The sequence below is a fragment of the Elephas maximus genome, chromosome 16 (assembly GCF_024166365.1).
Source record: "Elephas maximus indicus isolate mEleMax1 chromosome 16, mEleMax1 primary haplotype, whole genome shotgun sequence".
Classification (NCBI taxonomy): domain Eukaryota; kingdom Metazoa; phylum Chordata; class Mammalia; order Proboscidea; family Elephantidae; genus Elephas; species Elephas maximus.
Genome location: NC_064834.1, coordinates 47,787,346 through 47,799,604, shown reverse-complemented (window position 1 = coordinate 47,799,604; position 12,259 = coordinate 47,787,346). Strand labels below are relative to the sequence as shown.

The 12,259-nt window shown below is 40.6% G+C and overlaps 1 protein-coding gene across 1 annotated transcript in view; it reads right to left on the bottom strand.

Moving 5' to 3' along the window:
* Window positions 1-12,259, bottom strand: part of LOC126059731 (protein CC2D2B-like) — a 29,052-nt gene that overhangs the window by 1,214 nt on the left and 15,579 nt on the right. Inside the window, exons 6-10 of the mRNA XM_049855659.1 lie at window positions 10,753-10,866; window positions 6,794-6,928; window positions 6,060-6,182; window positions 4,179-4,237; window positions 2,141-2,318 (exon numbers count right to left, since the gene is read on the bottom strand). Of these exons, the coding sequence (XP_049711616.1) occupies window positions 2,141-2,318; window positions 4,179-4,237; window positions 6,060-6,182; window positions 6,794-6,928; window positions 10,753-10,866 (609 nt within the window). The remainder of the gene's footprint in view (window positions 1-2,140; window positions 2,319-4,178; window positions 4,238-6,059; window positions 6,183-6,793; window positions 6,929-10,752; window positions 10,867-12,259) is intronic.

Here is a 12,259-nt window from a genome sequence, read left to right as displayed (position 1 = left end):
ATAGCCTTGGAAACCCTATGGGGCAGTTGTACTCTGTCCTATAGGGTCACTATGAGTTGGAATCAACTCGATGACAATGGTTGCTTTTTGTTTTTGGTCTACTATGTGATGGGATTAAAGAACTGTGGAATACGGTCCCGTGTCAAATTCTGACTATTTAATAATGCATACTTGACAATCAATCTCTTCCAAGCCTTAGATTACTTATTTCAGAAGGCTTTTCCTGACCCTTAAATCTGTTCACATTCACATGCTCTTACCATGTGGTTCCATAGTATGCTGTCCTTCCCCTAGCAAAGTACTTACTTATCAAACTATACTCCAATTACCTGTTTTGTGGTCTGTCTAAATAGCCCATAATCTCTGTGACTGCAAGGGATTATATCTGTCTTGTTCACTGTAATAACCCCAGTGCCTAGTGCAATGCCCAGCACATACAGTAATAATAACAATAAAGTTACTCTTGTTGTTAGGTGTCATCGAGTCAGTTCCAACTCACAGCAACCCTATGTACAATAGAACAAAACATCACTCAATTCTGGGCCATCCTTACAATTATTGTTATGCTTGGGCCCACTGTTGCAGCCACTGTGTCAATCCATCTCATTGAGGGTCTGCCTCTTTTTCGCTGACTCTCCTCTACTTTACCAAGCATGATGTCCTTCTCCAGGGACTGATCCCTCCTGATAACATGTCCAAATTATGTGAGACATAGTCTCACCATTCTTGCTTCTAAGGGGCATTCTGGCTATACTTCTTCCACGACAGATTTGTTCATTCTTTTGGCAGTCCATGGTATACTCAGTATTCTTCTCCAACACCATAATTCGAAGGCATCAATTCTTCTTCAGTCTTCTTTATTCATTGTCCAGCTTTCACATGCATATGAGGCGATTGAAAATACCATGGCTTGGGTCAGGCTCACCTTCGTCTTCAAGGTGACATCTTTGCTTTTTAACAGCAGATTTGCCCAATGCAATAATCATAATAGTTAACATTAAGCACTTACTAGGTGCTGGACATTATTCTAAGTGTTAACTTAGTTAATCCTCACCAGAGTGTCAAAACAGATAACTATTTTTAATCCTTGTTTACGGATGGGGTAGAAGGTATAGAGATATTAGGTAATTTGCCCTAGGTGAAAACTAGTAAGCATTTTCAGGATTTGAACCCAAACTGCAAGGTTCAGTCCAGGTTTACAAGTGTCAACTGTGTATTACTAAACTGTATTACTAAATAGATAAGTTTACATAGAAGCTACAAGTTTTAAAACTTGGATTATATTTAACTATGCTTTGCTTACCTATTTACCCTCTAATTCTACTAAAAATTAAAACAAAAACAAAATAACTTTCTCTCTGTTCCTGAAGAGTAGTGCCTGAAGATCCCTCCCTAGGGGCCTAAGGGCTGATACTTGCAGTCCCTCAACTCCCAGCATGTCCTTCCTTCCTTCTCTCAGGAAGTTTCCTTAGGAGACATCTTCTAGTCTATCGGCTGGTAGGGGGAAGGAGTCTTTTACTCTTGGAAGGCTGGGGCTTCAGAGGGAGAAAGAAGAGGTGAGGATGCCCAGAGTTGGGGCTGGGGTAGAGGAAGGAAAGGAGGACCCTAACAATATACTAAATGCCCACCATGTGTGGTTATGGACTTGAGTTTGACTTGTCTTTTAATCACCCAAGAAGATGTCAAATGGGCAGGTGAATGTATAAGATTGGAGGTCAGGAGAGAGGTCCAGCCTGGATGTATAAATTTAGGAGTAATTATCATAGAAAACATATTAAAGGTTGCTTGGGGTCCTCTTGCCCAGAACCAAAGACAGTGAATCCAATCTATTACTACCATCTGGAGATCATTTCCTGGTTTCTTAGTTGCAGGGTAGTTTCCTTCTGGGCATCTGTTTCCAAAGTTTGCCCATCACAAAATATATGATTGGTCCCGAGAAAATGCCATGCAATGTGGTCCTTGAAACAGTTGTTCACTAAATTTAAAATTCCTTGGTCTATAAGTAAATACATTTTAATACCATAACATCTATCTTCTAGGATCCGATAAAAGGCATTTTAGAGGCATTTAAGATTGTTATTAGATGGTAACAATACAGATAAAACAAATGTCATCAAAGCAAACCCAATCATATACAAACCCAATAAAATTGTAGCAGTCTTTCAAATTCACTCTCTTCTTCAGATGAAACAAAGGCTCCTGTTCCAAGTTCCAGCTTAGGAAGCATTTGTCGCAAAATAGAAGTGCATTGTCGATTCCAACGTGTTGGCTGTTTAGGTCGCCATTCCATCATTTTACATTTTAAAGTCCTTTCAATCCTGGAGTAAGAATGCAAAAGTTATTTTTGACAAATTACAACTCATTTAAAAATATAATGAGAGCTTTGTGACTTTTATTCAAGCATGAGAATGATACTTTTTGGACTTAGGAAGAAACCAGAACTCTACAGCTAGGGCAATCTGCCATCATCTGCATTCATTGAGTCAGGGAGAAGGAGGCTCTTGCTTGACTTGGGAAGGCAGGAAGCTTCCCTGAGTAGCTACCAGTTAGCTCTCAGTTATCTGTATGCAGGCAGCTGCCTTCTTGGTATGATCTGAGAACACCTACTAACTTATTAGAGTCCCTGGGTAGTGCAAATGGTTAATGCACTAGGCTGCTAACCAAAGGGTTTGAGGTTCAAGTCCACCCAGAGGCAACTTGGAAGAAAGGCCTGATGGTCTACTTCTGAAAAATCAGCTATTGAAAAACCTGTGGAAAACAGTACTACTCTGATACACACGGTGGCACCATGATTCAGAATCAACTCAACAGCAACTGGTGGTGGTGGTGGACTGACTTAATGCTGGGTTGACATTCCTACTCTTCGAGGTCCTCATCTATCATAGGACATATGTTTCCAAGAACTTGCCTTTACAAAGATTCAGATACCTGGCCTAGGATAATTACAGCAGAAGATGAGTTTATTACGTCAGCTAACTCAGCAAGCAAAGTTGGGAGGGAAGGAGGCATCTGACTGATAAGGCTCCCCCTAGTGGAATGTAAGCTCCATGAGGACAGGGATTCTCACCTGTGCACACAGCCCCTAGAAGAGTGCCTGGTGATGAATTGTGCTGGAAGGGGGAGAAAAGGGTGCCACAGTGTGAGGTGGTTGATGGGGCCTCCCTGGGAAGCCTCTCCTCTGCACAGGATGACTGGGTGTGACTGAGTCTCTAACTCCAGTGTGTTCTGCAGAAGGAGCCGCCGGGAGTATCCTCTTGACTGAGTTTATAGTGCAAGTACGTGGCTTGACTTTGCAAAAAGTTTCAGTAATGGTTACGCATCAGAATTACCTGTAGGGCTTTATCAAACATTTCACCTCCAGATATTGATTCAACAGGTCTGGTCTAGGGCCCTGGTACTTGCATTTCTAAAAAGTTCCAGAAGCAATTGTGATGAAAAAAAGAAATTCGGAATCATTTCCCTATCGTATTTCTTTCTTTTCTGTTAAGAATTGGGGAAGCAGGAGAGGGCATGAAAGTTGTGGCGGGTGGGGGGGAGGGTTTGTGTGCTCGTGAGAAAGGGGAGTGGCAAAATGATTGTTGTGCTCTGTTTTGATTAGTTGTTAGGGGCTTAAATGCCTACCTGCTGTGCAAGTGTGAGTCACAGGAGACGGCCACATCTAGGAACCCCTGACATATATGTAGTCGGGGTGAGGCCTGCTGTAACCCTTTGGGCTTAGCTGTACAACTCACTAGGGCGCGTCTGTGTGTATGTGTGTTTGGGGCGGGGTGGCCCAGGAGCAGCAGCATTGATGTTTCTACCACACAACTTTTTTTTTTTTAACCATACCCTGAGTCATGAGCCATTTACTGTCATATCCCTTCAAAAAATGTTAACTACTGCATCATTATTATTACTACAGGTTCAATGGGCATGCAGTGAAAACTTTCCTACAGTGGCCCACAATGCCTTCCAGAGGCAACCATTTTTTAACTTACAGACTGTCCTTCCGAGGAGAACCCTGGATGGCTGAGGGGCCACTTTTTGGTGTATGTACCAAGAGACAGATGATTCATTGGAACTAATTATTATAACTCCCTTTGCATGCTCCTGTTGCTGAATCTAACAAGTATGTTTAAAGGCTGGAGGACAGATTGGGGGATACTATGGTGACTGTGATATATATGTAAAGATCATACCTGTTCTTTATGTCTTCTACCATGCTTTTATTGGTATCTGAATAAATGATCTCTTTAGGCTGAAATAGAGAAAACTGAAATTAAGGAAAGATTCTAGGGAGATCATCTTTACAACACATTCACCCCTCGTGTGCTAGTTATAATGAGAAGAAACCCACCCAAACCAGGCTCAAGTGGCAAAAACACTCAACACATATGTAAAACATAGATTACGGTGTTTCCTTTGACTTCAGTACTCCTTAACCAGGGCATGGGAGGGGGGATGGATTTATTAAAGAAGATATTTCTGGGTAAGACAGACTTGCTGCCTTGATTAATTAAGTTAAACAGCACTTGCTATACTGATTGATTTCACCAGATAATCTTGACAGCAGCACTAGTGTCTTCCACTTGCTAAATGTGTGACCTAGGATGTTACTTAACCTGAGTCTCAGTTACCTTATATTATAGTAGGGGCAATAACAGTGCCTGCTTTACTGGGGTCTTGTGAAGATGAGTAAAACATGTAAAGTCTGTCACATAGTGACTACTCAGTAAACAACAAATACTATTATTATCGTAACTCTTCTAACATGGTTTATCGTCTTCCGTCTTGAATTGAGTATTCCATTTCTTTCTGTAGTAAGGAGGGTTTCATTGTATGAGTACTCCACAACTGACGAATTCTTCCCAATGTTTTTCTATTTCAAGCAATTCTATAACGAACACTGTTGTACTCGCCTCCCTGTGCATGTGTGGATAAGTTCCTCTAAGGTATATACTTACAAGTGGAATTGGTAGATCAAAGTTTGGGCACCACCAGCCTTACCAAATACTATCATATTGCTTTCCAAAGTGTTTATAGCAATTATGCTCCCTATCATTTCTCTTCATCTTTGCCAACACTATAGGGTTGTTATGAGTTGGGATCGACTCGACGGCAATGGATTTTGTTTTCTGCCAAAACTTTGTATGAGGCACACTTTTTTTTTCCAATCTTATGCATGCGAAATAGTGTCTTATTGTTTTAAATTGTATTTCCCTGTTTATAAGTGAGGTTGAGCATTTGAGTTTCTGCTTCTGTGAGTTGTCTTTTGCCTATTTTTTCATTGCTCTTTCTCTCTCTCTCTCATACGTCCTCTCTCTCTCCTTCATTTATGGGTTTTGCAATTGCCTTTACCCTGGCATCTCAGGTCCTTCAGTCCAGAAACAGCGGTTGCAATGGTACTTGGGGCACCTTCATGAGGTGGCATCAAGTCCCTCACAGCTCCACTATCCCAGCCATCTGGTGATTTAATCAGTTCCTGGTCTCAGACCTGTGCTTTCATCTCCTGTCTTCCAAGCAGTGAGTCTCCAGGCAGTGAGTCCCCAGTTTTTTCCCCCTAGTTCTGACTTCAAAAAGTGGTTCCCTGCCTTTCATGAAGCGACTTCAGACTTTTCTGACACCACTGCGTCAGCCCCACTCACTGCTAGTGTTATTCTATGAGATAACTGTCTTGGCTTGGAACCCAGATAAGTCTTTTTGTTTTTCAATTTTTATACTTTATCGTTGTCATCGATAAGCCAACAGAAGGGCTAGGTCGAAGTAAGAACTTACTACACCATCTTGAACTTTTTTTTTTTAATGTTTTATGATTAAATTTTTTTAAATTCAATTTTAAAATCTAAATTTACATTTGTGATGACAGCTTCTTCTCACTTCCTCTTTTCTGCAGGTAGAGGAAAGTGACTAGATTAGCCCAAACATGGGCTAGATGGCAGAGAAAACTAGTTTTTTTTATTAATAGTTGCCAAAGAATTCAGCAATCAGCTATATAAACATAACAAGAGCTGTCTACATTAACAAAGACTAGCACCAATAGCAACTCTCATTCAGATATACTTTCAGAAAATAGGATTTACCTGTATGCTTTGTGCTTTTATTCCTTGAAAATTTTTTGGAAACAACTGTTTCCAGAAACTTTCCTTTGAATAGTCAAAATGTACAGCCATTGGTGTATTATTTTGTTGAATATTAAACCATACCTGTTTATTAAAACATTAACATAAAATCAGTATAGGCCCACGGGAGCACAAGGCTCATGACTGGTAAGGATGGAGCAAAATTCTACAGTCCTACTATTCAACGAAGAAGCCCTGGTTAGGCTCTTGGCTGGTAACCAAATGGTCGGTGGTTCAAACCTACCCAGTGGCTACTTGGGAGAAAAGACCTGGCGATCTGCTTCCGTAAAGATTAAAAAAAAAAAGTAAAGATTACAGCCTAGAAAACCCTATGGGGCAGTCCTACTCTGTCACACTGGGTCGCTATGAATAAAAAATCAACTCAACAGCACCTAACAACAACAAAACAACACTACCCAATGATGTGGCAGAAACCAGGGAAGGCTCTGAGGCAGGAGGTAAAGAGATTCCAGGCTTACATGAACATTGGACTGCCTCATTGGTTCTCAACCCTACACACACTACAGAACCACCCGGGGAGCATTAGAGATAAAAGGTTGCTCAGACCCCACATCTTGGAGATTCTGATTTTCTTCAAAGCACTCCGCATGCTTCTAATGTATAGCCAGGGCAGAGACCACCGGTTTGACTCTTGAGGAGATAACTCAAAATAAGATTTGTTTCCACATACTTACATTTCCATCATCAAACAAACAGTCTACACTTTGTAAGGGACAAAATGGGTCAAACTGCTTATGACATTGCCCAGTCAGTGGATTCCAAAGCAAATATTCATCAGTTTCCTGAGTTAACACATAAGCCACATGTCCCTGTATGATGAAAAAAGGTGGCGGTGATTGATTTAACTCATTTCTGTGTATTGTTATTATTTTGTTCTAGACATATCTCTTGTAGTGTACACCTTTCTTAGTAAAGAATAAAAAGTTCAGGTAATAATAATAAGATTAACATTTATTGAGTAGACTTATACCAGGGACCATGCCAAACAGTCACACTAATTTTCCCACTTAATTCACTCCAAATTCTGTGAGTTAGGGGTGATTATTATTCTCATCTTTCAGATGAAGAATCTGAGGTTAAGGAGCTTGTCCAGGGTAACAGTTATTCCTGTTTTTCGAGGAGATAACTGACACTCAGGGAAGTATAAATAGCTGAGATCAAAGTAAGTAGCAGGGCTAGGTTTTGAACCCTTGTCTGACTGACCCCCAAACTCATATTCTTAACACTGTGCTATGTAGCCTGGTCTATCTAACTCCAAAACACTTGCTCTTTATCATTGTGTTAGTCACTTTTTACAGTAAAGAAGAGGGCTTCACCTCATATTGTTGGTGTAAGGTGCCGATGAGTCGGTTCTGACTCATGGCAACTGTATGTACAACAGAATGAAACAGTGCCTGGTCCTGCGCAGTCCTCACAATCGTTGCTATGTTTGGGTCCATCTTTGCAGCCACTGTGTCAATCCATCTCACTGAGAGTCTTCCTCTCTTTCGCTGATCCTCTGCTTCACCAAGCATGATGTCCTTCTCCAAAGACTGGTCCCTCCTGGTAACACGTCCAAAGTACGTGAAAGATATCTCACCATCCGTGCTTCTAAGGAGCATTCTGGCTGTACTTCTTGCCAGACAAATTTGTTCATTCTTCTGACAGTCCATGTATAGTCTACATTCTTCGCCAATACCATAATTTAAATGCATCATTTCTTCTTCCGTCTTCCTTATTCATTGTCCAGCTTTCTCATGCATATGAGGTGACTGAAAGTACCACAGTTTGAGTCAGGTACACCTTAGTCCTCAAAGTGATAACTTTGCTTTTTAACACTTTAAGGAGAACTTTTGCAGCAAATTTGCCCAATGCAATATGTTGTTTGATTTCTTGACTACTGCTTCCATGGGTGTTGGTTGTGGATCCAAGTAAAATGAAATCCTTGACAACTTCAATCTTTTCTCCATTTATCATGATGTTACCTATGCGCTCAGTTGTGAGGATTTTTGTTTTCTTTATGTTGAGCTGTAATCCATACTGAAGGCTGTAGTGTTTAATTTTCATCAGCAAATGCATTAACTCCTCTTTACTTTTAGCAAGCAAGGTTGTGTCATCTGCATATTGAAGGTTGTTAATGAGTCTTTCTCCAATCCTGATGCCCTGGTTCTTCTTCATATAGTACAGCTTCTCGGATTATTTGCTCAGTATACAGACTGAATAAGTATGGTGAAAGGATACAGCCCTGACACACACCTTTCCTGATTTTAAACCACGCACCACCCCCTTGTTCTGTTCGAATGACTGCCTCTCGGTCTTTGTATAGGTTGCACATGAGCACAATTAAGTGTTCTGGAATTCCCATTTTTTGCAATATTATTGATAATTTGTTATGATCCACACAGTCAAATGCCTTTGCATACATTGTCAATAAAACACAGGTAAACATCTTTCTGGTATTGTCTGCTTTCAGCCAAGATCCATCCGATATCAGCAATGATATCCTTCCTTCTACTTCCTCATCTGAATCTGGCTTGAATTTCTGGCAGTTTCTTATCAATGTACTGCTGCAACCATTTTTGAATGATCTTCAGCAAAATTTTACTTGTGTGTGATATTAATGACATTGTTTGATAATTTCCACATTCTGTTGGATCACCTTTCTTTGGAATGAGCACAAATATGGGTCTCTTCCAGCTTTTGAATGTAGAGTAGCTAAAGAAAAAGAAAGAAATGATAAAGTAAAAGAGCTACAGAAGATTTCAAAGGAAAGCTTGAGAAAACAAAGCAAAGTATTATAACGAAATGTGCAAAGACCTGGGGATAGATAGAAAACCAAAAGGGAAGAGCACACTTGGCATTTCTCAAGCTGAAAGAACTGAAGAAAAAAATTCAAGCTTCAAGTTGCAATGCTGAAGGATTCTATGAGCAAAAATATTGAATGATGCAGAAAGCATCAAAAGAAGATAGAAGGAATACACAGAGTCACTGTACCAAAAAGAATTGGTCAATGTTCAACCATTTCAGGAGGTAGCATTTGATCAAGAAATGATGATACTGAAGGAAGAAATCCGGGATACACTGACAGCACTGGTGAAAAACAAGGCTCCAGGAATTAACAGAATACCAATAGAGATGTTTTGACAAATGGATGCGACACTGCAAGCACTCCTCATCTATGCTAAGAAATTTGGAAGAGAGCTACCTGGCCGACCAACTGGAAGAGATCCGTATTTGTCCCCATTCCAAAAAAAAGTGATCCAGCAGAATCCACCATGTAACTGGGGTGAAACCGGGCAGGGCTGCCTCCCAAGGTGCTGGCTCACAGGTACAAACGCAAATGTTTGCTGTAATATTGTTGGCTGTTTACTGCCATCTAGTGGCACTTATGGCAAAGAATACTGAATATACTACGGACCGCCAGAAGAACAAACAAATCTGCCTTGGAGGAAGTACTGCCAGAACGCTCATTAGAAGCGAGGATGGCGAGACTTTGTCTCACATACTTTGGACATGTTATCAGGAGGGGCCGATCCCTGGAGAAGGACATCATGCTTGGTAGAACAGAGGATCAGCTAAAAAGAAGAAGACCCTCACAATTGACACAGTGCCTGCAACAATGGGCTCAAGCATAACAATGATTATGAGGATGGTGTAGGACTGGGTAGTGTTTTGTTCTGTTGTAGAAAGGGTCACTATGAGTCAGAACTGACTTGATGGCACCTAACAACAATAACAACAGTGGCATTTAAAACTACAGCCATATCATATGGGACATTAACCAAGGTTTTTAGTTAACAAAACTGACACAGAAAAAATAAGATATGGTGAGGAAATATGGGTAAATAAATGGCCATGACAAAAATTATAAGGCAAGACTAGTAATCTTGGCACCGATCAAGATATTCATGATAGACCTAGAAACAGCCCAAAAGAAGACAGATTTCTGGAGGCACGAAGGCTGGTGTAGTAAAGAAATGCAGTCATAAAAATTTCAGATAGGTAAACATGAATTTCTGGCCAACTCCTTGGAAGATTAAAAACTGGCTCACTGGAGAATGTGATGAGATGTTTTTTAAAGACCTTAAAATATAGTAGTAGAAGGATATAACGATGATGATGATTACAACCACCACCTATCATTACAGCGTTACCCTGGTGGTGCAGTGGTTAAGTGCTATGGCTGCTAACCAAGAGTTCAGCAGTTTGAATCCGCCAGGCACTCCTTGGAAACTCTATGGGGCAGTTCTACTCTGTTCTATAGGGTCACTATGAGTCAGAATCGACTCCACAGCAGTAGATTTGGTATAGTAACCACTACTACCACCACCATTGAGTACCTGCCATAAGCCAGGTGATGTTCACAGTGCCTTACACATACTATATAAATCTAATATTTCCAGTAACTCAATGAGGTAACACTATTACTAGTACTATTTTACAAAGGAGAAAAACAAAAAGAAGTCATTCTTTACACTGCAGGAGTTTTGATGAACCCATATACTTCTAATGTTAGCTAATAATTTTTTGCCCACAAAATTTCCTAACTAGCTTGTAAAAAGATGGAAACTTGGGTTTGAAGTCTTTTAAACTTGAAGCCAATATCTGAATTTAGTCTTGTTTACACTGTTTAAATATTAACTCCAGCACTTACTTCCAACATTGAGGTTCCCAGGAGGACCAAGGCTTTCTTTCCAAAATACAAAAAGAAATTACAGAGAAGTATGGCATGTTCCTCCTTATTTCCAATAGCCAAACTGATGCACCTCTAAGACCAAAAAAAAAAAAGGCAAAAATGACCAAAAAGGATGAGGGGGAAGTTGCATAAAGCAAGCATCCAACAGACTTGGAGCCCATCTACTTCCTCCAGCTTCAAACACTCTAATTTTCACCAGGCTGCTGAGGTGACAGCAAAGCCAAGAACTCTTGTTCCTTTTGCCTGATAAATCTAGCACATTAGAAGAGGAGAACATTAGCTTGGAATACTGGGGTTATCTTTATTATGGAACACTTAATATGGATATTGTGTAGAGTGCCAGATAGATAATTTATTGTCCAAAATGGGACATTTTTGTTTAGGACAAATCTTAAACCACCCTGGACAAGCAGCGACATATGGACTGGTATTTTGAGGAACTTTGTCTGATAGGAAATCACATAGCGTTTTTGGAGAAAGGCATTTTTGGTGGGTGGAGCTATACTCTGCCCTGTATCAGTATAGTGCTCTTAACACAAAGAGAGAATGAAATATGAGTTGGAGTCCAATCAGGAAGATTGGACCATCAGTTGAAGGAGCTGAACAGCAGATCTCAGTGTAATAGATCAAATACAGAGTGCTCAGTAAAGCATTTATAAAGCTGTGTGACCCAAATGGTTTGCTCTCGGCTACTAACCTAAAGGTTGGCAGTTTGAACCCACCCAGTAGTGCCATGGAAGAAAGGCCTGGCGATCTGCTTCTGTAAAGATTACAGTCAAGAAAACCCTATTAAGCAGCGTTTTTCTCTGTAACACATGGGGTCGCCATGTGTGGGAACTGACTCCACAGGAGCCAGTTTAGTATTTTGGTTCAGTAAAGCGGTGGTAGCAGGAGAGAAAAAGCACAGCAGAGTGCAAGACTAGTGGTCTATGACCTAGTTCTGGTCTATATGCATATTTTCTTTGGCTCCAGAATGTTTAAAAAAAATTTTTTTTTTAATTTCACATGAAAGTCTGGATTTCTCGCTTCATTTGAAAAATCAAAACATGTATCGACATAGAAGGATTCAAATGTTGACCCGGAAACAATGTATCGTTGTAGGACCTGTGCTCAACAGTTCATTTTAGGCCCAGAGAAGGGGCTGTGGTAGGCAGGGAGATGGGGATCTGGAAAGCCCTTGGCAGTGACTGTTTACCAATCAGTATGGAAGCATTTCAGTGTTTTAACAACTGATAGGTCATTAAAGTATGCACTGGCTGAATGTGATAGTGAGGGGTGGGGGTTAGGAGAATGGTAAGGAGCCCTTTTGAAAGAAAAGTGAGAACAGGAGAGCTAAGAGCAGAACATTACTGTTCAGTGTCAAACCAAGGAGGCTCCCCTGATCTGATATCATAAGAGAGGGAGGAAGGTGGGTGAGAGTAGGTAACCAGCTTTTCCTGAGTTTCAGATACTTTGCATATGGTTA